Genomic DNA, 26,087 nt, shown 5'->3' with positions numbered 1-26,087 from the left:
TTGTGTCCACGCCCCTCCCCCTGCCCCAGCCCCCATGGCCCTGGATTCTTCTCGAACCATCCCAGAGGGGTTCTCACAAAGCCACTCCTCTATGCTCCCCAGGGGTGCTCCCCCGAGCAGGTTGTGCCCCGTTTCCTCCATGTGGACACAAGATTTCTAGTCTGTGGCCCTCCTCCAGGTTATAGGAGGGGGGATGTTGGGGTGCCGAGCGGCCTGCCCCAGCTTTCTCGTGCTGGAACGTGGGGTGGGAACTCTGCCCTCTGGACCACGTCTCCCACCTGACTTCACAGGCACCTCAAGAATGCTCTGGTGGCCTCTTCCCCTCCCGAGGGGACTCTCAGCTTTTTGTCCTCATGTTTTCTGCCCCAGGTGTGTCCAGTGGGGCTTTGGAAGAATAAGGACCTCTGCTGGACTCTGGGTCAGGTTTACCCACTGACGGGGCCCCCCACTGGGCCACAGGGGCGCTCAGGTTGGGGACAAGGGACCCTGTGCAGGGGCATGGCCCTGTGGATAGCCAGCTTTTTCTTGGCTATCCCAGGGATGCCCTACCCATCACCATCAGTCCCTGACGATGCTGAGGCCCCCAGCCCAGACTTGACTCTAGGGGGCCTAAGGGAGCGAGCGCTGGATCCTGGGGGGGGGGGGAAGGAAAGGATTGGACACAGTTTTTGGGCTTTCTTCCATGTTCTTCCACTTCCTCCATCTCCCTGGAGGGCATAGTGACACAGCCTCTGGGTCTCAGAGCCAGGGCCCCACTTACTGGCCACGTCCTTGCTCCCTTCCTCCACCTCTTCCTCCCCCACTGGTGTCAGAGTGTGGGCCTGAGGCCTGGAGTCTGGCAGGCTAGGCCAGGGCCTCTGGCTCACCAGACGGTCCCCGGCCGGCAGGGGCGGAGAGGAGCCTGCTGTACGAAGACGTGCACCGCGATGGGGCGCCTCGGGAGGCCGAGGACCTAGGCTGGAGCTCCAGCGAGTTTGAGAGCTACAGCGAGGACTCGGGGGAGGAGGCCAAGCCGGAGGCCGAGCCCGCCAAGCACCGGGGCTCCTTCCAGCCCAAGGTAAGGGAGCCGAGAGCGTCTGACATGGCCTGGGCACCTTTGGAGCGCGGTGGTGGGGGAGAGGTTGGCGGCCAGCAAGTGGGCCTAGGAATGGTTTCCAGCAGTGTGTAGTGAGAGGAGAACAGTGGTTGTGGTGAGCTTCACACACCGTTAGTACCTGGCTCCCCACCTTGCTGTGCCGACCCCATTAGTGGCTTATGATGTTCATGGGTTGGGGTGGAACTCTAGAATGCTCTTAACACCCCAGGGAGCCCAGCCATAAGGTTGGAGCTGGCCCTCACTGAGATCCATGAGCTGGGTCCACCTGCCCTCGGTGAGTATGTTCGCAGACCACTCCTCAGGCCACGCAGGACCACCTTGTCCTGGGCAGGGGACGGGCCACATCAGAGCTGCCTGCCGCCCAGGGCTTTTCAAAATGGCACCTGTGCTTTTGGCATTCGTGGTGATTCTGTGTGTGCCCTCCCCCTGACCCCCCCCCCCAGGAACCACATGAGCCTGGATTGCCCTCCAATTCCTCCTCCTCCTCCTCCTCCTCCTCCTCTTCCTCCTCCTCCTCCTCCTCTTCCTCCTCCTCTTGACTCCTCCTCTTGACTCCTCCCCTATTGGTCCCTGGAACCCCATGCTGAGATTTGTAACTGAATGGGAGCAGCTGCTTAGAGGTCCTGCTTGACCAAAGGTGGCTGGGTCCCTTTCAAACTCCTTTTTAGAAGGACACAGACAAGGCAAGGGAGGTCTGCCTCTGAGCCAGCCCCACAGAGGCCAGGCAGGGGCCAAGACGGGGCCTAGGCTGCAGCGTACCTCCAGCCATCCCCGAGTTTAGGGGGTCCCTTTGAGTGCCGGCCAGGCAGTCAGGCAGCTGTTTGCTCCCCGAGACTGGTTCCTACATCCCAATCAAGCCTGGCGCTGAGCAGTCTATCTGAGCCCCAGTTTTTATCCCACCAAGATTCAGGACCATGACGGGGCTGTAGAGAAGGGCTTAACGCTTGCCCATGAAGTGCAGCACGTAGCACCCCGTGTGCTGAAGTACTTAGGACTCTACTGTGTGCCAGGCTGTGTCTCAGGTAGGGGAGGGGAGATAGGGGACCCGAAGCCCTGGCCTGGACTTAGCTGACCTCTGTGGTGTGGGGAACCTTTTATTCTGCCAGGGGCTATTTAGATATTTATTTATAACATCATTCTCAAGGCTGGACTTATTGCATTTCACTCTGAAAGAAGCTCCTCCTAGATTGGTTGAGTTTCGAGTCCTGCCTTCAGTTCGTTGCCTTGGCAGGGGTCAGACCAAATGATTTTTTGAGGGCCTTATATGGCCCGAGTGCCAGACGGTCCCCACCCTCCTCTGGGAGGTGGAGATACCGTCTGTAGAAAATAGATTTCTGTGAGCACGGCCAGCTTGACCACATGGCGGCCAGGGGCTGGCGCTCCTTCACGCAGCCAGGTGAGTCAGGGCTGGACCCCGCAGTCCGAGGGATGGTCCAGGTGTGGTGGGCTGGAGGACACGCCGGGCACAAGCCTGGGCAACACAACCTGCCTTGGGAAGGGCCACTAAGGTGGTGTGGCCCTTTAGTGCCCCTCCCCCCACCCCCCACGCCAGCATCGCCTCTATACCACAGGGCAATGGTCAGGGAATTCTTGAGTCCTGGGCCTGATTTCTTAGCTTCCGCTGGTCCCTCCTTTTCCCCCATGGTGGTTACCATGGCCTTGCCTTCCTGATGGGGACTGGGAGAGAACCCTGGGCATCCCTGAGGGGAGCAGGATCAGTGGGCAGTGAGCTGAAGTCACAGATGCCTGGGCCTGCCTCCCATCCTGGCCACCTACCTTTTAATTTGATCTCTTGCCTCCAGGGGGCGCAGGAGGCCCACAGAAAAACTCAAGGATGCTGGGCTGGGTCTCTCTCTCCAGGGTCTGGCCCTGGGGAGACCTGGGGTCCACCCCTCCCTGGTTTTGGCCGCTTCCTCTTAGCAGACAAACCAAGTTCCTGGAATTGCTAACACAAGGATTTATTTTTCTTTTCTTCACTGCTAAAGCCCACCTGCTCCCTGAGCAGCAGGCTCCCAGAGAGCCAGGATGATGGGCAAGGGCTTTCCCTCTGCTGCCCACCTCTGCCCAGGACCCTGCTGAGCGCTTCCTAGGAGCGTCGTCCTTCTGGGCCTCTCAGGTCACCTGCTCTGGGGCCTGGCATTGCTGCAGCTGCATGTTTAGCCACCGCTGCTTGGCTGTGTGTGCTGTGTGTTAATGGGCAGTGGGCGTCTAGGGGAGCGCTTTGTCCTGTCTGTTGAGTGTGACTATGGTCCTGGCTCCTGCCCAGTGGCAAGACAGGTCATAGAGCCCCCTCCTTCCGGGGGTCTCAGAGGGGCCAACCCTCGGTGGGTGGACTCTAGCTGGGAGAGTGATTGGCAGCTCTGCAGAAGGACCGTCTGAAAAGCACCTGATACAAGTGTAACGTAAACAGCTTCCCACATCCTATTGGTCCTCAGTCCTGCTGCCAGCCACTCAGGTCAGTGGGGGATTGTTTCCAGGTGTAGGGTGGGCTGCAGTGAACCCCTCTGCTCTCTGCTGGGTGACCTCTTCAGAACCAAGGTCACTGGCCCAACTGGGGACAGGGGCTGGGGGGGGCTCCTTCTAGAAATGCCTGACACATTCTGGCCGGCTCAGCAAATGACCCGTGGTCCTAATGTTTCCTTCCACTTCTAGTCTTGAGAGAAGCAAAGACCTTTATGGTTTATTTTGTCGAGCTCTTGGTGGCGGAACAGACCTCATTTTCTCTCTGCCCAGGATCCTATCCTGCATCTTTCTCTTCCCCAAAAAGAATGAGGTTCATTTCTAATACCTCAGTGTTAACAACAAGCACTGAGCTTCTTATTTTGTTGATCAGAAAACTTAGGAGAGAAGATCAGAGAGGCCAAAAGGAGTGATTAGGATCACACAAGCCAGTACCTGGTAGAGTCAGAACTGAACATCACATGTGGATTAAAAAATACCTCATCTATCTGTCTATCATCTACCATCCCTCCACCCACCCATCCATCCATCTGTCATCCATCCACCCATTCATCCATCTAATTCATAAATCGGTGTAGTTGTATTTTGAAAGGCAGTGCAGTAGTGGCTTCCTTTCTTTGAGTACTTACTAAGCTCTGGGTTTTACATGTGGCGTCCACTCGGTTTGCTTAGCATCCCTATGAAGTCACTCTTCTTACAGCTGCTTTATGCCAGCAAAGAAGCTGCACCTCAGAGAGATAAAGAGAGTTTTTCCAGCAAGTACTGGGAGCCATGCCTTGCGTGCATGACTCAAATTCCCAAGCCTTCTCCTTGTCAGTTTCTCCAGCAGTGGTACTTGGCTCGGACTTCTGTGCCGTTTACCACACACCGCCTATGCCTGTAAATGTTTGTCTCTTCTTCTGTCCATCCACACTCCAGATAATCTATGCGTCATCCCTCATTCCACGCAGCCATCTTCATTAGTTCATCTCCTCCTCAGAGGTGCACTGGAGCCTAGCTTCCAAGAGCTCAGGAACCAGCTAAGCACAGGTTCACACTCAGAGATGGCACTTCGGTAGCTTGGCATTGTCCCAGGGGGGAATGGGGGACTTCTACTATGAAATACTACAAAGCAGCTACCTATTCATGGGAAGCCAGTTGTTAACTAGTTGCCTGTCAGTGCCCATCCATCCATCCATCCAGCCATCCAGCCATCCATCCATCCACCCATCCACCCACCCACCCACCCACCCACCCATCCATCCATCCATCCATCCATCCATCCATCCATCCATCCACGCATCCATCTCCCCACCTACCCATCCACCCATCCACCCACCCACCCATCCATCCATCCATCCATCCACCCACCCCTACCCACTCACCCATCCATCCATCCATCCATCCATCCATCCATCCATCCATCCATCCATCCATCATCCATCCATCCCCTAATTCCCTGCCAGCTTTTCATCTTAAAAGTACATCAAGAACCTTTTATTGCAAGCCTGATGCTGGGCTGGGATGAAGAGAAGCCATGGTCCTTAATTTCAGGGCTTTATTTCCCTTTCCCCAGAGCAAAGGGACCGGGACTTGATTCCCCCCACATCAAGCCCCCCGCCCCTGGCCAATCTGTTGTCTAGCAGCCGTGATTCTCATTGGCAGAGGCCCAGCCCATGGCTGCCAGGCCGTTGGGGTGGAACTTCTGGAGCTCATTCCAGCCATACCTGACAGTTACTGCTTGGGCCCAGGGCTGCCTCGTCCTGCCTGCTCCGATGATCCGTCTGCCACTTGACCTGAGTCTCCTTTTTCCCCTGTTGTCTATGTTTTGTTTCCTCCCTGTCCTGGCTGCTCCTCTCACCTGCTCTCCTTCTGCCTGGCCGCTTGGGGGCTCCAGCTTTCTCCAGACCTGACTAGGCTAAAGGAGAGATGCGCCAGAACTAAGAGAGACATCTTGGCTTTAAGAGTTGGGGGGAGAGACATGCAGGAGTTGAAGCACAAGTGCGACTGTAAGGTACTGTCCGTCGGCCCCGCCCTGTCCCCAGGGGGCCTTGCTGCTGCGCTGGGCTGCGGTGGGCAGGCACATATCTCCAGGCTCAACCCTGAGACTCTGAACCTGGCCGTACCTCACGTCTGCACCGCAGTGGGGATGGTACCTTATGTAGTAGCCAGCTGTACCTGCCTGGACCTCCCCGTCCTGTCACAGAAATTTTAATGGTCCATGAGGATGCCTGGTTAGGGGAGGGGGTGGATTTCAATCTTTAGGACCCCCAGAATTACCCAGGGTTCCTTGTTTAAAAAAATGCAGGTTCCTAGCTGCGGATGGTGTAGTGGTGCATTGCCTGTAATCCCAGCACTTTGGAGACTTGAGGCAGGAGGAGTGCAAAATGGAGGCCAGCCAACCAACACCAGGACTGGCTGGGCAGGCCTGTGAGGTGCTTGGCCGTGAGAGCCTCAGTGGAGACTGGCCACTGTAACTATCTCATGGCTGGCTGGCTGGTCCCAATGGCACCCTGGGGACAGCTGTCTTTCTACCATTATTTAGCACCAAGAATGTAGCCTGATGGCTGTAGAGCTGAGGCTCCAGCCTGGGCGTTTTAGTAGGGTCCATCTTTCAGCCTGGTCTCCCTGTGGCTGAGCCTGAGTTCCCAGAAGGAAGAGGTGGGGAGGGGGGTTTCCCAGATCCCCCGCAGCACCTGAGACCCATCAGAGTGCTGGGGCTCAGGGAGGTCCCTGGAGGCAGAGCAAGGTGCAGCCCCGGGCCGGCCATGTGCTGTGAGGATGGGTACGTGTGCCAGGCTGTCACACAGAACTTTCTGGTCTATTCCCCGGATGCTCTTTTTTGGGCTTGGGGAAAATGTCCAGTGTAGGGCTTCAGAGGACCTCCCAAATACCAGATCAACCTCATAGATGGCTTAGGAGGGGAATTGGGCCCAGGAACAGAAGTTTCCAGTCTGGTATGTGCCCTGCTCTTGAAAATGATGCACCTCAGGAAATACGGGCATCGTGGTGTAACTTCTGCGATTGCCATCTGCCCCTACCTAGACTCTCAAGCATTGTGCCCCGTCTGTCAAAAAGCCAAGAGCCCCAGGGAGAGAAGTGAGCTGGGAAGTGAGCTGAGAAGTGAGCCCAGGGTGACTTCCAGAAAGCTGCCCTGGCTCCTGGCGAGCTTCTGCCTTGGGCAGCCTCTGAGGCCAGTCCTCTTCTAGATCCCTGAGAAGTTCATGGTCCTGCAGCTGAGGACCAAGAGGCTGGCCGAGGAGGCCAGAGCCCCCACTTCCCCAGCACAGGCTTTCTGCCTTCAGACAGAGGGGCTCCTGAGCACCACGAGTGCACTGTGCCCTGGGAATTGATTAAAATGAGATGTATGCAGGGGTCTGGACCTCCATCCCCGCAGCTGAATGGAATCCACATGACCACCTGCAGGATGGCACCTAGTTCCGGCTGTGTGTTGGAGAAGGCATGCAGGTTGGGGCTGGGAGTGAGGGACGAAGAGGACAGAGACATGTCAGGACAGCGGCTGCCCCCCGGAGCCCAGGGTGCTGCTCCTGGGCGTGACACCCTCCTCCTGCTTTGTGTCCTGCTTGGCTTGCTATGTCAGCACCACAAGGAATGGGCGTCCTGCGTGCTTTGCAAACTCAGCTCTTCCTTCTGCCGGGCAGCAGCTCAGAAAGGAACCTGGCTTTGGGATAGCAAGGGCCGGGGCTGCTGACTTGGGCTGAGCAGCAGATGGATGAGGCGGCACTCACCTCCTGTTAGTGACCCAGGCCTGTGGCCCAGCAGGCCTCCCCAGAGCTGCCCCCTCCTCCCCTCCCCGGGCCTCCCAGGCCCTTCCAGGGGGGCAATTGTACCATTAGTTCATGTTCTCTGGGGAAATTGAGGCAAAGTGACTTGTCCACTTGTTGGGGGAATGTCAGGATTTGAACCAGGCCTAGGACTCCAGCCCCCTCCCCCCTCCGCTATTCTACCATCTCTTAATTGGGAGCCTGGGTACATAGATTGTCCTGGAGGAAATGGGTGAGGGTCAGCCCTGTCCACAGGGAGAACCCCGGGCCATGAATACACCTGTTCCCCCCTCCCTTCCCCCAACGGTCCCTCCTGGCCTCTGCTGTTCGCCATGGGAGCGGCATGGGCTGGTGACTCTGCCGTGTGGTGCAGCCGGGCTGCAGCCCCTCCCTTAGCCTCTCTGACAGTCCCTCTCCTCCGCTCAGATGACCCAGCTCATGAAGGCCGCCAAAAGCGGAACCAGGGACGGGCTGGAGAAGACGCGGATGGCCGTCATGCGCAAAGTGTCCTTCCTACACCGGAAAGATGTCCTTGGTGAGGTGCTACGCTGCCCGGCCTGGGAGGGCGTGGTGCTCTGCTCTGCTCTGCACCGGGAGTGAGGGGGGGCCCATCTTCGCCACCCTCTGAGGTCATACAGGGCGGGGTGACACTGGGCTGGGTGACTGGCCTCTTCTGGCGGAGGGGTGGTGGTGGTGGTGGTGGTGGATGAAACCCCAGATGTCCCAATCGGTCTTGACGTGGCAGGCATCGCGCCCCTCCCCGATGCCAGTGTCCTGGCCTGGCCTGGGTTTACCCTGGCCGCCTGTATTCTGGCTCAGCAGACCTCATCTTCACTATTTCTCTTCATCTAGTCAGGGTTTTCCCAATACCTGCTAAGTCCCATCCCCCAAGCTGCGTGGAGGGCACCAAAATCAATTCCACAGCGTTTCCTCGAGGGCCCGGGTGTCCTGGGGAGGGAGGGCGGTGGGGACATCCATGGAGAGGACAGGTCAGCCAGTGGCCCAGTGTGCTCCCTGCGGGGAGGTGTGGAGGAAGTGGGTATAGACAAGGGTGAAAGGTAAGATGGGAGAAGAAGACCAGGTCCCCAGGCAGAGGGGAACAGTGCTCCTGGAAGAGGATAGAGCATGTGCAAAGGCCCAGAGGTGGCAAGGTAGAAGATGCCCAAGAAACAATATTGATGGTGGATGTGTGTTGAGTACTTACGTGCCTCCACTCTTCTGAGAACTTGGTTGTGTGGATGCAGAACAAGACAGGGAAGGCCAGCACATTCCCACATGCAGGTGAGGGGACAGGCGCAGAGGGGTCAGGTCTACATGAGAGACACACACACACACAGACACACACACAGACACACACAGACATAGACACACAGACACAGACAGACACACAGACACACACACAGACACACAGACACACACACAGAGACACACAGACATAGACACACAGACATAGACACACAGACACACAGACACACACACACACACACAGACACACACATACACACACAGATACACAGACACACAGACACACACAGACACAGACACACAGACACACACACAGATACACAGACACAGACACACACAGACACAGACACACAGACACACAGACACACACAGAGACACACAGACATAGACACACAGACACACACACAGACACACACACACAGACACACACAGACACAGACACACAGACACACAGACACAGACACACACACAGATACACAGACACACAGACACACACAGACAGACACACACACAGACACACACAGACACACACACAGATACACAGACACACAGACACACACAGACACAGACACACAGACACACAGACACAGACACACACACAGACACACACAGACACACACACAGATACACAGACACACAGACACACACAGACACAGACACACAGACACAGACACAGACACACACACAGACATACACAGACACACAGACACAGACACAAACACACAGACACAGACACACACACAGACACACACACAGACACACACACACACACACAGACACACAGACACACAGACACACACACACACACACAGACACACACAGACACACAGACACAGACACACAGACACAGACACACACACACACACACACACACACGCACACACACGCCTGGAAGGGGAGGAGGAGGTCAAGGCAGGTTGGCGGGGCTCTATGGGCCTTGCTGGACATTGGAAGGTCATTTAGGTTTTAGACAGATTGATTAATTACTACTTGTTACCATTCATTCAATACACCCCCCCACTCTCACCCCCACCCCCCCTTTTTTTTTTTTTTCTGGGCCTGAGGCTTGAACTCTGGGCCTGGGCGCTATCTTTGAACTACAGCTTTACTGCTGGTTTTTTCTGTTTAAGTGGGAGATAAGAGTTTCATGGATTTTCCGGTCTGGGCTGGCTTCACACTGTGATCCTCAGATCTCAGCCTCCTGAGTAGCTGGGATGACAGCCGTGGGCCACTGGTGCCCGGCTACCACAGTCTCATGACCTGCATGGTAGGACTCTCAGTGGCACTGTCTCCCAGGACACAGCGAGGCTGGCTGACTCCCGCGGTGTGTGGGAAGAGGCTGTGTGGCAGGTGTTACTCTGGGGCTGAGGTGGGGCACAGTCAGCCCTAAGTGCAGAGCTTGTGGCTAGGCCATCATAGTGATCCGAGTCTCCTCTGGGCCCTGGCCTCCTGGCTGTGATCTGGCCCAGTCCCTCCTCTGGAGGGGTGGTCAGAACCCCCACCTGGGGACGGAGTGGGCATGCCCGCTGTCTGGGGCCGCCTTTGGGGGAGCCTCCAAAGAAAGGAACAGGCCTGGCGGCCAGGGACAGCTTCTGGGACCTCCTCCCCCACCCACTGACTCGGGCCTTTCCTAAAGTGACCCTCCCACATGGTGTTATTAATAGCCGGGCAGGGCTCAGATCCCAGGCCAAGAATGTTACCCAGCAGTGTGTGGGGGAAGAGGAAGCCTCGGAGCCAGCGGCTGGGGTGGGTGCACAGAGATGCCCTGGGCATCATGGGGGCCAGGCAGGAGGGCCCCTGCCACTCCCTCCTCCACCCCTACCCCCGCTCTGTCATCCGCTACCCCTCCTCCTCCTCCATCTCCTGCTCAGGTAAGGGTCTACCACGGATGCCTGCTCCCCCAGCCACCCCCGGGCGGCTGGCACTTCTTCTTTTCTCCACCCTCCCCCACCCCACCTCCCCACTTCCTGCCCCCTGCAGAGGCCATGTGCCAGGTCCCATCTCCTGGTTCCTGAGCCTGAGTGTGTGTGTGTGTGGGGGGGGGGGGGGACAGGGGACTTGGATCCTACAAGGACAGGCCTGGACTCTCTTCTGAGAGAGGCTGCCATCTGTCCCAGTGTGGGGACCCCCCCCCCCAACACGCCCCTCACCGACTCAGGCCCAGGACTCTCAATCAGATTCTAGGCAAGCGTTGTCCTTGGGACCTCTGCATTAAAGGAAAAAATAAAAATAAAAAGAGGGTGTAGCGCAGATCTGTTCTTCTCGGGGCTTGTGTCCCTCCCTATTTTTAGTCCTGGGGACAGGGACACGGTGGCTGGCCTTGGCCGGGCCAGCGCAGGCAGGTCCGAACAGGGAATTCAGGCAGGGCTGGTCCCGAGATTGAGGCCGGGTTCTGTTCCTGCCGGGTCGCTCATTCCCGCTTCCGCCATCCCTGTCTCCCACGGCATGTGAGTGCCCCTGGGTGATTCCAGGCTCCTGGGGCAGCCGGGAGACCGGCTTCAGCCCCTCAGGGCCCAAGACTGGTCTGGGTGGCTCTCAGTTCCCTGGGGCCTGAGCAGGCTGTGCTATCCTCACCTGAGCTGCTGCCCCCGGCCCATCCGACTTCCCAGGTGACTCGGAGGAGGAGGACATGGGCCTCCTGGAGGTCGGCGTGACAGATATCAAGCCCCCAGCCCCGGAGCTGGGCCCCATGCCCGATGGCCTGAGCCCGCAGCAGGTGTGTGGGGAGCAGAGCATGGGGGCCTGTGGGTGGGGGAGGGGGAGTGATAAGTGGGGTTCCGTTCCACATTGTTGTTTTGGGGGAGGGCGAGGTCCCGGCATCTGGGCCCCAGGACAAGCAGAGCAGGTTGTTGGTGAGGTGTCCTTTGAAGAAGGGAATGGGACAAGTAAAGCCTGAAGCGTGCTGACCTGTCCAGCTTGGGAAGGACTGCCAGGTGTCCACATGTGCAGGCCAGGGGCTCCTGAGTCCATCACGGCGTCTGCTGGGAGCTGTGGTGGACGCCAGCTGCATTTCACAGAGCAAGACCAGGCAGCTGTGGCTGGCTGGAGACCCTGGCCAGGTCACAATTGACCCTCTCCGTCTGGATGGGAGAGGTGTCTGTCCGCAAGCTCACGGCCAGGGCTGTGGGGACAGAAAATCCTGATGTCTGGCCTGAGGATGACAGGGCCACACCGGCCTCATCCCTGCCCACAGTCTTCAGCTGGGGTGGCAGGGAGCGTGCCCCTCCATGGATGCTTGCTGGTGGTGGTTGTCTCAGTGGTCCCTGGCATGCGGCATGCTTCCTCCCCTGGCCTCAGGGTTGAGGTCCACAAGGGAGTGGCTCTGAGAGGCTCTGGGTGTTGCTCATGGTTTTCAGAGAGCCAGGCTGAGCCTGGACTCCCCACTTTCAGAGTCTCTCTCTCTCTCTCTCTCTTTCTCTCTGTGTGTCTGTCTCTGTCTCTCTCTCCCCCCTGGGGGCCCCTTCCTGGATCAGATGTTCTAGTGACCCCAGACCCTTGGCTCTTGGCAGAGGACAGTTCCAGATCTGCTGGGGGACAGTTGACAGCTTTGGTTATGGAGGCTCAGGGTTCAACCGGCATGTGTTGGGCAGAGGCCAGGGGAGCACTGAATGCCCTGGGGTGCCACGGACAGCCCCCTGGAGTTACTCAGCCCAAGTCCAGGCACTGAGGTTCAGGATTCAGCTCCACATGGGCACTGCCTGGAGTGGGGTGGTTGGTGCCACAGCCCCAGCTTATGCGATGTGGGGTGGGGGGGCATTTGTGGGAGCGGTGGGAGGAGAGGATGGGTGGCTAGAGCTGGCGGAGGGATCTGGGCTGTGGCCGAGGGGCCAGGCCTGACATTCTCAGGACAGCCAGGACAGGGAAGGGAGAGGAGAGGAGAGGTGGCCGCCCAGCCCTTGGTGCAGATGGACAGACTGCACTCACACAAGACATCTTTGTGGGGTCACTCAGCCTGGCCCAGCCCAGCACTGAGAAGGAGGGAGGTGAGAGGGGAGGAGGGGAGGGAGAGGAAGGGGAGAGAGGGGAGAGAGAGGGGAGAAAGAGAGAAAGAGAGAGAGATAGAGGGGGGAGAGAGGCAGAGAGGGGGGAGGAGGGAAGAGAGAGAGAGAGAGAGAGAGAGAGAGAGAGAGAGAGAGAGAGAGAGAGAGAGAGAGAGAGAGAGAGAGAGAGAGAGAGAGAGAGAGAGAGACAGTCCTAGCACTCAGGACCTGGGCTCTGCCCCTGAGCTTTTCTTGCATAAGGATCACACTCTACCATTTGAACCATAGCTCCACTTCTGGCTTTTTGCTGGTTAATTGGAGATACGAGTCTCACGCCTTTTACTACCTGGGCTAGCTTGGAACAGCGACCCTCAGATCTCAGCCGCCTGAGTAGTTAGGAAGACAGGCGTGAACCCGGCTCCTGAGGGACGTTTTAAAGGCGGATGCCCAGGTCACCTCAGGACCAAAGGACTCACAATGTCCGGTGGGGGCGGGCAGGCAGATGGCAGGATGTTTTAAAGGTCCCACGTGATTCTACCGCGCAGCAAAGTTTGTGACCTATGACCGTGCCACACCCGGGGGAGCGAGGGAGAGGGTTACCCCGCACCTGAGCCGGTGCTGGTCGGCAGCACTGAGGGGCTTGGTGCCCTCTGGGCTGGCCTGATGCAGGCTGGGGGAGGGGGCGATGAGGAAAATGGGCGGAAAAAGGGAAGGGAGATGAGACGGTCAGGGAGGGATGGTACCCGCCGGCCGGCCTGTCGGAGAGGCGGTACCGCTGCATTCCCCCCTGCCACACTGTAGGTGAGGCTGAGACTTCATAGCCGCCTAAGATGGAAGTGGGAGGAGAGGTGGTGAGTTCCCATCCCTGGGTGGAAGCCAGCAGGATCTGCTCTCCTTCCTTCCCTGGGGCCTCAGCCTGGGCAGCATGGTGTTTTTCCCTGGGGTCCATGAGTGGCTGTGGAGCCCCTGTGTCCTGTGGCTGCAGTGTCCCTTCCTGTCCCCCCTGCTGTCCCCCCCCACTCAGCAGCTGCCGTGCCCCCCCATGCCCTCTGGCCCCCTGTGTGACTGTAGCTCTGCCTGGCAGGTGGTCCGGAGACATATCCTGGGCTCCATTGTGCAGAGCGAGGGCAGCTACGTAGAGTCGCTGAAGCGGATACTCCAGGTGCCTCCTTGGGTCTCGCAGGGTCTCTGGGGGAAGGGGAGGAAGGGGGAAAGGGGGACACTTCCTAAGGAGCATTTGGGAAGGGAACCCCAAGGTGGCCTTGTATAGGGGGGGATGGCAGGAGCTCCAAATGAGAGGGTTCAGGTAAGGGTTCCCCGGGCCCCGGTGTTCATGCTCATGGCTAGTTATGAAATTGGGATTCCCCCAAATGAGAGCGTCGAGGCAGGGTGGGCATCTTTCATGCCTGGAAAGGTGCTGTGTCTTCCTGGCCATGCTGGGACCCCCCCCCCCCCCAGGGCTCTGCAAGGCGGGGATGGGGGGTGAGAAGCTCCTGGTTTCTCACGGGGATCACTAAGCCCACGTGAGTGCCATGTGTCCTGGGTGTGCCGCCCTGGCCTGGGGTTTGAACCCCTGACTCCATGACTCTTCCCGCTGCCAGTGTGAGGCCACCTCTCTGAGTCTGGGCCTGCTAGGAGGGTGGCTCTCCCTTGGGTGCCACCTCTGGGTGTCCCCAGCTGGCCAGCCCCTCCCTTGGGGCTGCCTCCCTAGCACAGGGCACAGAAAAGACCCTCCTGCTCCCCTCGACCCAGCTTAGCACAGAAGTCCCAGGGGCCGTGGTGGGCTGAGAGAGAGGAGAGGGGCATCGCGTTCATGGAGAACCTTCCAGAAGGATGGGTGAGGAGGGAGGGCGTCTCTCCACCCTACAGGAAGGTGTGTGTGTGTGGGGGGGTGTCTGCCGCGTTCCCTCAGCCCTGACGGCCCCCGGCTCCCTGCAGGATTACCGCAACCCTCTGATGGAGATGGAGCCCAAGGCGCTGAGCGTCCGCAAGTGCCAGGTGGTGTTCCTCCGGGTGCGGGAGATCCTGCACCTGCACTCCATGTTCCAGATCGCCCTGTCCTCCCGCGTGGCCGAGTGGGACTCCACGGAGAAGATCGGGGACCTCTTCGTGGCCTCCGTAGGTGTCCCCAAACACTTTTTGTGGCCTCCCCCCCAGGTAGAACCACAGCCAGCCTGACCACAGAGGTCATGTGATCCAGTCTCCCTCCTCTGCTGGGGCCACTTGCCCGAGCCAGCGGGGCCGGAGGGCAGCAGGGCCCCCAAGTCTACGTGGCCTGTGCTGGGGGTGGACGTGGCCCCTTGGAGTGCCGAGATGTCCTTGGGGAGGACCTCCAGGCCGAGTGCAGCCACCACCTGGCTTGCCCAGATGGGGAAACCCCTGGGATACCAGTGGCCTCCAGCCACCTAGACCACCCTCACCCAGCACTCAAAGAGGGATGGGCTGCTGGCGGACAAGCTGGCTCAGGCAGTGCTCAGGATCCCGGGGGCGCTGGAGAAGGAGGCTGGCTGGTAGCCTAGGAGGTCAGGTCTGGTCTCCTGAGGTCCTGGCCTGGGTTTGGGATCTCAGACAGGTCTAGCGGCCCCTCCAGGCTCTGGGGCCTGAGGGGGGTGCAGGGTGTAGGGAAGGCCAAGCCAGCTAAAAGAAAAAAAGATCAGCCAGGCGCCAGTGGCTCACGCCTGTAATCCTAGCCCTGCAGGAGGCTGAGATCTGAGGTTCACAGTTCAAAGCCAGCCCGGGCAGGAAACTCCATGAGACTCTTATCTCCAATGGACCACCAACAAAAAAAAGGAAAAGGAGAAACGTTACAGGACAGTGCCCAGGCCCTGAGTTCAAGCCTCAAGATGGCACATATATATATATATGTATATGTATATGTATATATATATATATATATATATATATATATATACACATACACACACATATATATGTATATAAACACATAATACACATATATACGTATAGTCTTGAAAACCACAGGGTTTGGTAGATCCTCTGAATGGATAGCATCCTTGGCTGGTGTGTCTGAGGGGCTGTGGCAAGGAGGGTGGGTGGGTTCCGTGCCTACTGCCCTGCCTTCTGCAGCTCAGCTCTAGAGACATCACTATGGTGAGAGCTGGGGGCCCTGTCCAAGAAAACACATATAAAGCAAATGCTATCCCCTCCCTCTGTGATCTTGGGGTGATTTCTGCTTCTTCAAGCCCAGATTCCCTTCCCAAACAGAGCGGCAGGTCAGCTGGCCTCACGGGTTTGCTGCCTGCCCCACAGTAATGACACCTTCCCCCCCCCCCACTTCTGTACAGTTTTCCAAGTCCATGGTGCTGGACGTGTACAGCGACTACGTGAACAATTTCACCAACGCCATGTGCATCATCAAGAAAGCCTGCCTCACCAAGCCAGCTTTCCTCGAGTTCCTCAAGGTGGCCCTGGGCTGTCCAGGCCGCTGACCAGGGCTGGGCTGGGGGAGGCTGAGCACATGGGAGGTACACGTCAGCCGGAACTTATGTCACAGCTGTGACCTGCACCCCTGCCCGGCCCCTTTGGGGATGCCTCAGTTCTGTGGGGGAGAAACTACTTCCTGATCCCTGGAGGGGGCAAGGATGAGCTAAAGGCTCTGTGGGAGGCGGGCTATGATTAGCTTTGGGGTCTGTGAGAGGCTATGGTCAGGTTCCCCAGATGCTGGAAGAGGAGCAGGTGAGGTAGACAGAGCCCTGGCTGCTGGGAACTGGCATCCATGGAGGACACGGATGGGTGGATACTAGAGACTCAGTGGGAGCCTCCAGGTCTGACTTCCATTGGGTACTGGAGGCTCAGCGGGGAGCTCGGGGACTAACTTGCCCTGAGTACGGGGGCTCAGTGGGAGCCTCCGGGAGAGATTTGCCCCAGGTACTGGGACTCAGTCAGTGGTAGCCTTGAGGACTGAATTGCCTCGGGTACTGGGGGCTCAGTGGGAAGCTTGGGGACTGAGTTGCCCTGGGTACTGGGAGCTCAGTGGGAAGCTTGGTGACTGAGTTACTCCGGGTACTGGGGGCTCAGTGGGAAGCTTGGTGACTGAGTTACTCCGGGTACTGAGGGTGTAGTGGGAAGCTTGGGGACTGAGTTGCCCCGGGTACTGGGGGCTCAGTGGGAAGCTTGGGGACTGAGTTGCCCCAGGTACTGGGGGCTCAGTGGGAAGCTTGGGGACTGAGTTGCTCTGGGTACTGGGGGCTCAGTGGGAAGCTTGGGGACTGAGTTGCTCTGGGTACTGGGGGCTCAGTGGGAAGCTTGGGGACTGAGTTACTCCGGGTACTGGGGGCTCAGTGGGAAGCTTGGGGACTGAGTTGCCCCAGGTACTGGGGGCTCAGTGGGAAGCTTGGGGACTGAGTTGCCCTGGGTACTGGGGGCTCAGTGGGAAGCTTGGGGACTGAGTTACTCCGGGTACTGGGGGCTCAGTAGGAAGCTTGGGGACTGAGTTGCCCCGGGTACTGGGGGCTCAGTGGGAAGCCTGGGGACTGAGTTGCCCTGGGTACTGGGGGCTCAGTGGGAAGCTTGGGGACTGAGTTGCCCTGGGTACTGGGGGCTCAGTGGGAGCCTCGGGGACTGACTTGCCCTTGTCCTCCCCAGCGCCGACAAGTGTGCAGCCCAGACCGCGTCACCCTCTATGGGCTGATGGTGAAGCCCATCCAGAGGTTTCCACAGTTCATCCTCCTGCTTCAGGTACTGCCAGGGGTTCGGCTTCTGCCTGGCCTGGGGGTGGGTGTGGGTGGGCATGGATGATCAGGGCTTGCCTGGGGGCAGTCAGAGTCCTCCCAACCCCCATGGTGAGGCTCTGGCCTCACCTTCCTCCTGCACTGCAGTGCATCAGGTTCCATGGCACGTTGGGTCCTTCTGCCCAGAGCAGGCAGCAGTTGGTGACAGCCACAGGGCCCTGGGACCCGAGGACCTTAGCTGCCAGTGGAGAGACGGTGGCGTCTTGGCCTCTGTTTACTCACCAGTGAGCGGTCATCAGTGCGTCAGCACTGATGAGCGCTTTTCCGTATTTGCCACCAGTGGACCGGTGCTGAGCGGGGGAACTGGGGCGTCCCCTTCATGCTGCAGTCCCCACCTCCCCCTCCGCCAGCTCTCCTTCTGAGCCAAGGAGACTCTGTGTCCATTAAGCCCCGTCCCGATGCCCCCCCCAGCCAGCCCTCCCCGTCTAGCAGCCCTGTCCTGCCCACTGAGCCCAGGGATCCTGCCACTCTAGGAGCCTCCTGCTTGCGGAATCTCGCAGTGTTTGTCTTTTCATGAGGACATTGTATCCTCAGGTTCATTTGCCTTGGCATGATGTCAGAATTTCCTTCCTTTTAATTTACTTATTGTTCTTTTAAAATTTTGTGCTGGTCTTGAGACGTGAACTCATGGCCTTGTTCTCTCTTGGCTTTTTTTTTTTTTTTTTTGGCTCAAGGCTGTTGATCTCCCACTTAAACCACTTCTGGCTTTTTTTTTTCTTTTCTGGTTTATTGGAGGTAAGAGTCTCACACACTTTCCTGCCCTGCCTGGCTTAGAACCATGATCCTCAGATCCCAGCCTCCTGAGTAGCTAGGATGACAGGCGTGAGCCATCTGTACCTGGTGATTTCTTTCCCTTGTTGAGGCCTGTGTGTGTTTGAGTATATAGAGCGGCCACGTTTTACCCCCCCAGCTATCACTCAGTGGCCATCTTATTTTGGCCATTGTGAGTCCCACTGCTGTGGGCACGGTGGACGGATGTCTCTAAGAGCCCTTGTGATTACAGTGCTGTTGAGCATATACTCTGCGAGGCACACAATGATCTTATTCTCTTCATTCATTATTCCTCTGGGCAATTCTACGCCCAGTACCAAGCTGCACCCTTCAGACCTGGTCTGTGGGGGTGCTGTGGGGGCATAGCTTTGCCCCAGAGAAGGCCTGTGTGTGTGTGTGTGTGTGTGTGTGTGTGTGTGTGTGTGTGTGTGTGTGTGTGTGTGTGTGTGTGTGTGTGTGTGTGTGTGTGTGTGTGGTGCTGTGTCCCAGTCTTGGCTCATCTCTGGCTGGTAGGACATGCTGAAGAACACCCCCAGGGGCCACCCGGACAGGCTGTCTCTGCAGCTGGCCCTCACGGAGCTGGAGACCCTGGCTGAGAAGCTGAATGAGCAGAAGCGACTGGCTGACCAGGTGGCTGAGATCCAGCAGCTGACCAAGAGCGTCAGCGACCGCAGCAGCCTCAACAAGGTGAGAGCAGCCTCCTCCCCCCCCCGCCCCCTCTGCCTTCCCCACCTGTGAGGTTCCAATGTTCTCAGAGAGAGGGGCAATTTTTGTTTCTCCAAACCCACTGCTCTGGTCTCCCGGTTCAGATTCTCACCTGGAGCCCACATTTATCGCTGCACCTGCTATTTTAGGGTACAGGCAGATCTTAGTTAAAACAAGAGGCTCTGGGTTTAAAATTCGTATATTTTTTGTGCCACGGGTGCTTGCTGTCTGGCATCGGGGGACAACCTCAACCTCTCTGAACCTCACTTGCATCCTCTGATAGGAGGAGAATTCAGTAGCATCAGACAGCCAAGGTTGCTTGAAGATACATGAGGAGGAGGACCAGCCCCTTCCAAGAGCCCTTAGTAGAGGAAGAAGAGAACGGAGGCCATGGTCTGCTGTGGTATTGGCCTACACTGGTATAGCTTAATAAAAGCAAAACAAAAGCCCTTAAAATGCGCAGATGAATATTCAGAGAGCCCTAGTTTTAGAGCACAGGCCACCTTACCACAGCTCCTGTTTGCCTCTCACCCCATCCCGGCCTGCAGTTCTGGACCCCTCTCCCTCCCTCTGCTCATCCGCTGGCCCTGGGAGGGGGAGGGGACCTGCCTCAGCCCGTGGGAAGGCTGTCTTTGTGTCAGCCTGTGGGAGGTTTTCATGTCTTCTGCGGGGGAAATCGAGGAGCCCTCTCCTCAGGTACAAGGCCTCGAACACAGGACTTCCCGTTCTCCCTCGGCTTTTTTGCTTAAGGCTGGCACTCTACTGTGGAAGCCACACCTTCAGCCTGGCTTTTATGCTGGTTAACTGGAGAGGAGATGGAATCTCTCAGGTTTTCTGCCCCCAGCTGGCTTCAAACCATGACCCTCAGATCTCAGCCTCCTGAGCCGCTGGGATTACAGGTGTGAGCCTCAGGTGCCCCTTGCCTCTCTGTAGGGTCCTGAGGCTGTGGCTGGCTGTTGCAGAGAGGAGCAGGGAAGAGTTCTGCAGTGTCCGGGAGGACGGCTGGCAGCCCTGCTCTTATGCACCACAGTTGCCAGTGGGAGAGAGCTCTGCGGCTGGCACCGCTAGGCCCACAGGCCCGCGGGGCAGGTGTCCCCTCTTCTCAGGTCCCTGTCAGGCTGCAGATGGACTGTGGTCTCTACACAGTATTTCTAAGATGAGGGAAGTCGTTGGCAACCTTTAAAAACTGAGAGATTTTCCACAAGATCCTGACTGGCAGATGCGTGGGGCTCACGTGAGAACGGTTGCCCACATCCCTTGGATTCCTCTCCCCACTAGCGCCACCTGCTGGCTGGAAGCCCTCTGGGCCCACAGCTGGGGATGAAGACGTGTGTGTGTGTGTGTGTGTGTGTGTGTGTGTGTGTGTGTGTGTGTGTGCACACGCATGTGCATGTCCCTGTCCATTCAGGATTGTTCACGGTGTTGCCCACTTCACCATCCTGTCCTGAAAGCCCGCAGGTTTGCAATGTCTCTGGAGGGCAGAATTCAGCCCAGGATGGCTACCGATGCCATTCTTCATGCCTGGGAGGTTTTCCTTTCATTCACCCCCAGCTCCCCGTGTGGGGTACTTGGGGGTCTTTTCCTCTTTGGTTCACACACCTGTGAGCTGAGCGTGTGCAAAGGAGATGGAGAGACACATCCCTGGCTCTGTCCCCTGGAGGCCTGCTGTTGGTTCGTGGTGGCGGCTGGCTGGAAGTCAGGGCCACCGGATTGACGCTGAGGAAGGCAGGCCCTGCAGGCCTTGAGCCTGTTTTCACCTCTAGCAAGGGAGGGCTGAGCTGGACAGCGGTGAGATGCTGTTGTGGTGGTGGCCACATGTGGCATCCCCCTCGGAGCTCTCCCGGGACAGTCCTGACCAGTCACCCAGAGAAGCAGAAATGAAACTGGGCGTAGCCCGAGCCGGAATCGTGCCCCTATTTCAAAAGAGCTGATTCAGGAGCCCGTGGAGGGACCGTTTGGGCAATATCCGTTTTTTTTCCCCCTCCTATTCTTGTCTTTTCAAAGAAATCCCTGTGAGCCAGGAGGGGAGGGCACCCCTGGCAGCGTCTGGCGGAAACCTCCTGCCCTCAGGACCCTAAGTCAGGTTTTCGTGAGCCTCTGCATCTGGCTCAATTGTGCAATGGGGGGGGGGGGGGGTGGGTGGGTGAGTGCCGCGCTAGCAGCTGTGAGCGATCTGGGCCATCCCCCTTCCTGTCATGCAATACCCTGTCCACCCTGCAGGGGGCAGCACCTGCAGCCTGTCACTTTACCTATGGTATCTCCTCATCTGGGAAGTGGGAGGTCTCACAGGACTGCTGCTGGGATGCAGCCACACCCTGTGCGGCTTGGACCATTGGTTGTGCGGCAGCCTTCGGTTGATCCTTGTGTATCTCCAGGAGGGCAGGCTTTAGGTGGCCTTTCCTTTCCCATCTGGTAGGGAAAGAAGAAAAGAAGGAAGGGAAGGAGGGAGGGAGGGGAAATGACGTCTGTTAGAGGCACAGCCTTTGGCAATACATTTTTCTGGACCTCTCTCACCATCCCTGTGTTTCCCAGCCCTAGCAGTTTGGTGGGGCTGGTGTGAGCAGGTGAGGGTGGAGCTGGGGCTCAGAGCCTGTCTCTGTAGGTCAGGATGCAGCATGCCGCAGTGAAACCATCACCAACAGCATCCCCAGGCGGAGGCCCGGGGAGTCCACGGTGTGCTGAGTGCAGGGCTGGCGCTTGCAGGACTCCTTCGCCCTCCTGGGCTGCACTCAGATTGCCCCTGTTCCAGGCTTAATGTGTTGCTGGTGGCATCTTGAAATTCCTAACTGCTTTTGGGCCTAGGCCTGTGCTTTATTAAGTAACTAAGGTACAGACTTCGGTGATGCCCGGTGCCTCCCCAGCCCCGTGGCTTCTGCCCGAGGGCTCTGGGGTGGTAGAAATGCCCAGAGCCAGCTGGAGCCTAGGCTGGAACAAGGGGGTTCTTTCTTAGGTTTAGGGGCCCATGGGCCTTTACTTAATAAAGCACAGTCATTTAACACAGTCACTCCAGTGGCCTCAGCCGCAGAGGGCAGGCTCTGCCTTGGCGGCTGGGGAAACTGAGGCTCAGGCAGGCAAAGGGTGCTGCTAAGGGGACCCAGCCAGGTGGGTACTCGGGATTCCCAGGGCCTCCCCCGAGCAGAGAACCTGGCAGGTGCCCCATGGCCTCATTGCACAGAATGTACGGTCACCCCCAAACTGGGAGGTAGCTTTAGCTTCTCTGCTTCTCAGCCTCACTCTCCTCCTTTCTAAGGCAGAAGGTTCCAAGTCTCTGGAACTTTCTGTGAGGTTTGCGTAGCCATCTAGGCCCTAAACTGATGTGGCTCCTCCCTGCCCTTCCTCCAGCTGTTAACGTCTGGCCAGCGGCAGCTGCTCCTATGTGAGACGCTGACGGAGACGGTGTACGGAGACCGAGGGCAGCTGCTCAAGTCCAAGGAGCGCAGGGTCTTCCTGCTCAATGACATGCTGGTCTGCGCCAACATCAACTTCAAGTAAGGGCTGGCCCGGGCTAGGGAAGTGCCGGCCTGGGCCTGGGCCTGGGCTCGGGCGCGGCCTAGGGTAGCCTGGAGCAGTGTGGGCCTGGGTCCACCCGGCCAATTCACTTGTATGTGTGCCTTTAGGTATCAGGATGCACCCCAGATCTCTAGCTATGGCCCCCCCCTCCCCCAGTGGGCTCCTGAGCGCTTTAGAACTTTCTGGAAAGGGCATGACGGCAGCAGTAGCTGAGGTTGCTGCTGGGTGCAGGGCAGAGGGGAGGGGGTGGGGATGGGGCTTGTGTACTCCATGTAGCACCACAGAGCAGGTTTAGGGGCCACCTGGCGCCAGGTCACAGGTCCCGGCAGGGGAGCGAGCAGGTAGGGTGGACCTTTCTCCTACCCCAGGACCACGCATCTCAGGTCCCCTGTATGTCCTTGGCCCTCATGCTGGCCAGGGTTAGGTGTGGTATGCAAAGTGGGGTCCTAGGGGCCTAGTCCTGGGATAATGGTTAGTGGGATAAGGGCTAAGTCACTTAATCTCGCTGAGCAGGGCTGTCTGGAGAGAGAGAAAAGCAGGCCCAGTCCAGGGGGACAGCCCCCCCCCGCCCTGCAGTTGCTCTGTCTGTCCATACCTGGTCCTGTGGGCCTCATCTACTCCCCCCAATATCTACCCCTCCGGATGTGCAGCCCAGGGCCACCCCCACCGTCCTCAGAAATGGCTCCGTCCCAGTAACCACATTCCTTATTGTCTTTTCCCCAGGCCGGCCAACCACAGGTAGGTGATTTGGGGCTCAGGTGCTTGGAGCATGTGGTTCTGGCTCTGGGGCTGAAGTGTGGCCTCCCTGGTGCTGGGCCCCAGCGAGGGTCCCTGGGCTGCTGTGTCTTGGTTCTGGCCTGAGGTCTTGTGCTTGGGCTGTGTGGAGCCTGGTTGAGCTGGGGTGCTGGGGTACGGCGCTGTGTTGCCTCTGGGCCCGGGGCATGGCAGGCGCTCAGGACTTCTCTATTCTGTCCTGGCAGAGGCCAGCTGGAGATCAGCAGCCTGGTGCCCCTGGGGCCCAAGTACGTGGTGAAGTGGAACACGGCGCTGCCACAGGTGCAGGTGGTGGAGGTGGGCCAGGACGGTGGCTCCTACGACAAGGACAACGTCCTCATCCAGCACGCGGGTGCCAAGAAGGCCTCGCCTGCCGGCCAGCCCCAGAGTGAGTGCAGCCCTCCCCCGCCATGGGACCCCAGGACCCACCTGTGGGCACAGGCTGACCCGCGCCCCACGCCCTGCCAGCTCTCCCCGCCCCGCCCGTGGCTCGCCAGCGGCCTGCAGAGAGCTTCCCCCCAGTGCCTCAGGCAGGGGGCTCCTCGCTGTGCCCAGGGCATCGCCTGCACTGTCCTGCTATCTGGCTCCGCCTGGCTCCCGTTTCCCTGAGACCCCTAGGCCAGAGGGGTGCCGTGCAGGGCCGCCTGCCGGGCAGCGCCTGACCCTCTGCTCTCTGCCTCCGCATGGCTGCCCTGTTGTGCTCCCGGGACCCTGCAGTGGCCGCCTGGCTCCTTTCCCTCTCCTCTCCTCCTCATTCCACCACGTGGCATCAAATCTGTGTGCCTTCCCCGCCACCCAGTGCCTCCCCTCGCTCTTGGAATAGAGGTCCCATGCCCACTTTGAATGTCCCTCCCTTCCCCTCTCTTCCCTCTCCTCCCTTCCCAGCCACTCTCCCCCCCAGCAGGGGGGGGGTCCTCGGTAGCCCCTGCTCCCGTGGAAACAGGGTCATAACCTTGCCTTTTCCCAGAACGCCCTCCTGTCCTCACACGTCTGCCCGTGTCCTACTCAGGGCGGCTTTCCTGATGGCTTCAGGCTCTAGGCGGTGTTTTTCTCATGATGGGTTGTGATTCTAACCTTGCTTGGAGCCTGGGGTACCAGCGAGCTGAGCCACAGGCTGGCAGGGCTGGCAGAGTGCAGTGCCCCGAGACACCTCCATAGGGCCAGAGGGTGCTTGCATCTATCTTCTGCCCTGCCCACTTGCTGTCTGACCGGTGTGCCAGGAGGCCCCGTGGGCTTGGAGGGAGCGCGTGGCCACCTGCTCCCACCGTGGCGCCCACTGGCAGACCTACCTGGGAGGTGGAGAGAGCGGTGTCCCACCCCCTCCCCCCCTCGGCCCCTTGCTCTGACTCAGACTTTCTGTAGCTAGAGCCCCTGGTATACTGCCGCCCCCCCCAAAGTAGAAACACCTTCTTATTGAACCCCGGTAGGTTTCAGATGGGTTTTTATTATATCATTATTCAAATACATACACATAGAAGGCTTAGGGTAATCAGCTCCATATGTTTAGAACCTTTAAACAACGATAAAACCCAAACAAAACCACAAATTAAACACCAAGTGACGGGACAGTAAAATTCCCATCAACGGCATTAGTTTAATGCACTGGCGGATGGCGTGTTGCTGATCGTGAATGGCTCACGCCACGGGCGCGGCTCTGTCACGGTGCAGGGTCCCTGTTGTCCCCCTGTCTGTCCCAGGGCAGGGGCTACACTGGGGCGGCCGCACCCACGTGGTCCCCCCAGGTCACTGTGGAGCCTCTCCTCACCCTCCCTTTGGTGTCTGTGATCTGTGACATTGCAGGTGTGTCCTGTCCAGGTAGTCCCCACGCAGGTCCAAAGACACCGTGGTGGGGCTTGCTAGACATCAGCTGGCAGTGTAATGCCCCCTGGCCACCCCACTGCCCAACAAGAAAGCAGCCCAGACTTCTTATTTTCTGTTTTGTTGTTTGTTGTTTGTTTCTCCAGTCCTGGGTGCTGTCTGAGCCTCTTGGTGTTCAGGGCTGGCATTCTACCACTTGAGCCACAGCACTGTTTCCAGCGTTTCCTGAGTAGCTTATGAAAGTTAAGAGTGTCCCAGACTTTTCTGCTCGGGCTGGCTTCCATCCACCATCCTCAGATCTCAGCCTCCTGCGTAGCTAGGATGACAGGCGTGAGCCACGGCCGCCCATCTAACAGCCCGGATTTCTGGCGTGGTGTGCGTCTGTCTCTTACTGGCCATCATCACCATTCTCCCTGGCATGGTCATCAGAGATCTGAGGCCACTCACCCTGCCCCACTGGCTCATCACTCAGTATCTTTCTCCCAGCACCTGCTTGTTAATTGGCTGTGTCTGTGCCTCCACCATCCCCCCCACCCCCATTCCCCCTAGGCTGTAAACTCCATAAGAACAGAGATCCCACCTAGATGGTTTACACACGTGTGTGTGCGTGCACTCTAGAACTAGAGTCTGAAGTCAGGGCCTGGATGCTGTTTCTTCGTTTTTTGTTTTCTTTTTTCACTTGAGGCTGGTGCTTTACCACTTAAACCACAGCTCTACTTCTAGCTTTTGCTGGTTAATTAGAGGCAAGAGTCTCCAGAGACTTCTCTACCCAGGCTGCCTTCAAACCTCAGTCCTCCCATCTCAGCCTCCTGTAGGAGCAGATTTACAGGCATGAACTACTGACACCCCGCTTCAGTATGTCTGTTGAAGAGCTTGCTGTTCGTGAGCTTCCTTGAGCCACAGTATCTTTGCACATGCTCTTCTCCATGTTGCCTGTGCCTGCCACTTCCTGGCCCCATGCAGGCTCCTCAGCTCTTCTAGGCATACCTAGGTCTTTTATGATCTCCAAGAGCCTCTACAGACCCACTGTGACACACTCCCATGTTACCCAGGCACACATGTCTCCCAAACCTGGTTCTGTTCTCTTTTGAGTCTCCAGTGCTGCTTCTCTGGGTCCACGGTTGGTAGTATTCCCCATGAGTAGGTTGCGTGGCTTCTTTTTTTTGTTGTTGTTTTGTCAGTTGTGGGGCTTAAACTCTGGGCCTGGGCGCTG

At 58.1% G+C, this 26,087-nt stretch overlaps 1 protein-coding gene across 8 annotated transcripts in view; it reads left to right on the top strand.

Annotated features, from left to right (window-relative positions):
- Positions 1-26,087, top strand: part of Arhgef10l (Rho guanine nucleotide exchange factor 10 like) — a 122,629-nt gene that overhangs the window by 53,206 nt on the left and 43,336 nt on the right. For 3 of the 8 annotated variants that reach the window (XM_070037820.1, XM_070037821.1, XM_070037822.1), the window contains exons 7-18: positions 888-1,057; positions 5,433-5,549; positions 7,747-7,855; positions 11,175-11,281; positions 13,630-13,707; positions 14,484-14,663; positions 15,851-15,967; positions 17,151-17,243; positions 18,581-18,754; positions 22,115-22,260; positions 23,006-23,020; positions 23,263-23,444. In XM_070037820.1, coding sequence (XP_069893921.1) covers positions 888-1,057; positions 5,433-5,549; positions 7,747-7,855; positions 11,175-11,281; positions 13,630-13,707; positions 14,484-14,663; positions 15,851-15,967; positions 17,151-17,243; positions 18,581-18,754; positions 22,115-22,260; positions 23,006-23,020; positions 23,263-23,444 — 1,488 coding nt within the window. Of the gene's footprint in view, positions 1-887; positions 1,058-5,432; positions 5,550-7,746; positions 7,856-10,236; positions 10,437-11,174; positions 11,282-13,629; positions 13,708-14,483; positions 14,664-15,850; positions 15,968-17,150; positions 17,244-18,580; positions 18,755-22,114; positions 22,261-23,005; positions 23,021-23,262; positions 23,445-26,087 lie in introns of those variants that run through there. The other 5 variants (XM_070037824.1, XM_070037823.1, XM_070037825.1 and 2 more) reach the window with 5 other exon arrangements.

This window comes from Dipodomys merriami, unplaced genomic scaffold, assembly GCF_024711535.1.
Source record: "Dipodomys merriami isolate MVZ:Mamm:240054 unplaced genomic scaffold, mDipMer1.0.p SCAF_28, whole genome shotgun sequence".
Taxonomy (NCBI): Eukaryota; Metazoa; Chordata; class Mammalia; order Rodentia; family Heteromyidae; genus Dipodomys; species Dipodomys merriami.
Note: the sequence above shows the minus strand (reverse complement) of the source record. Positions and strands in the feature narration are given on the sequence as shown.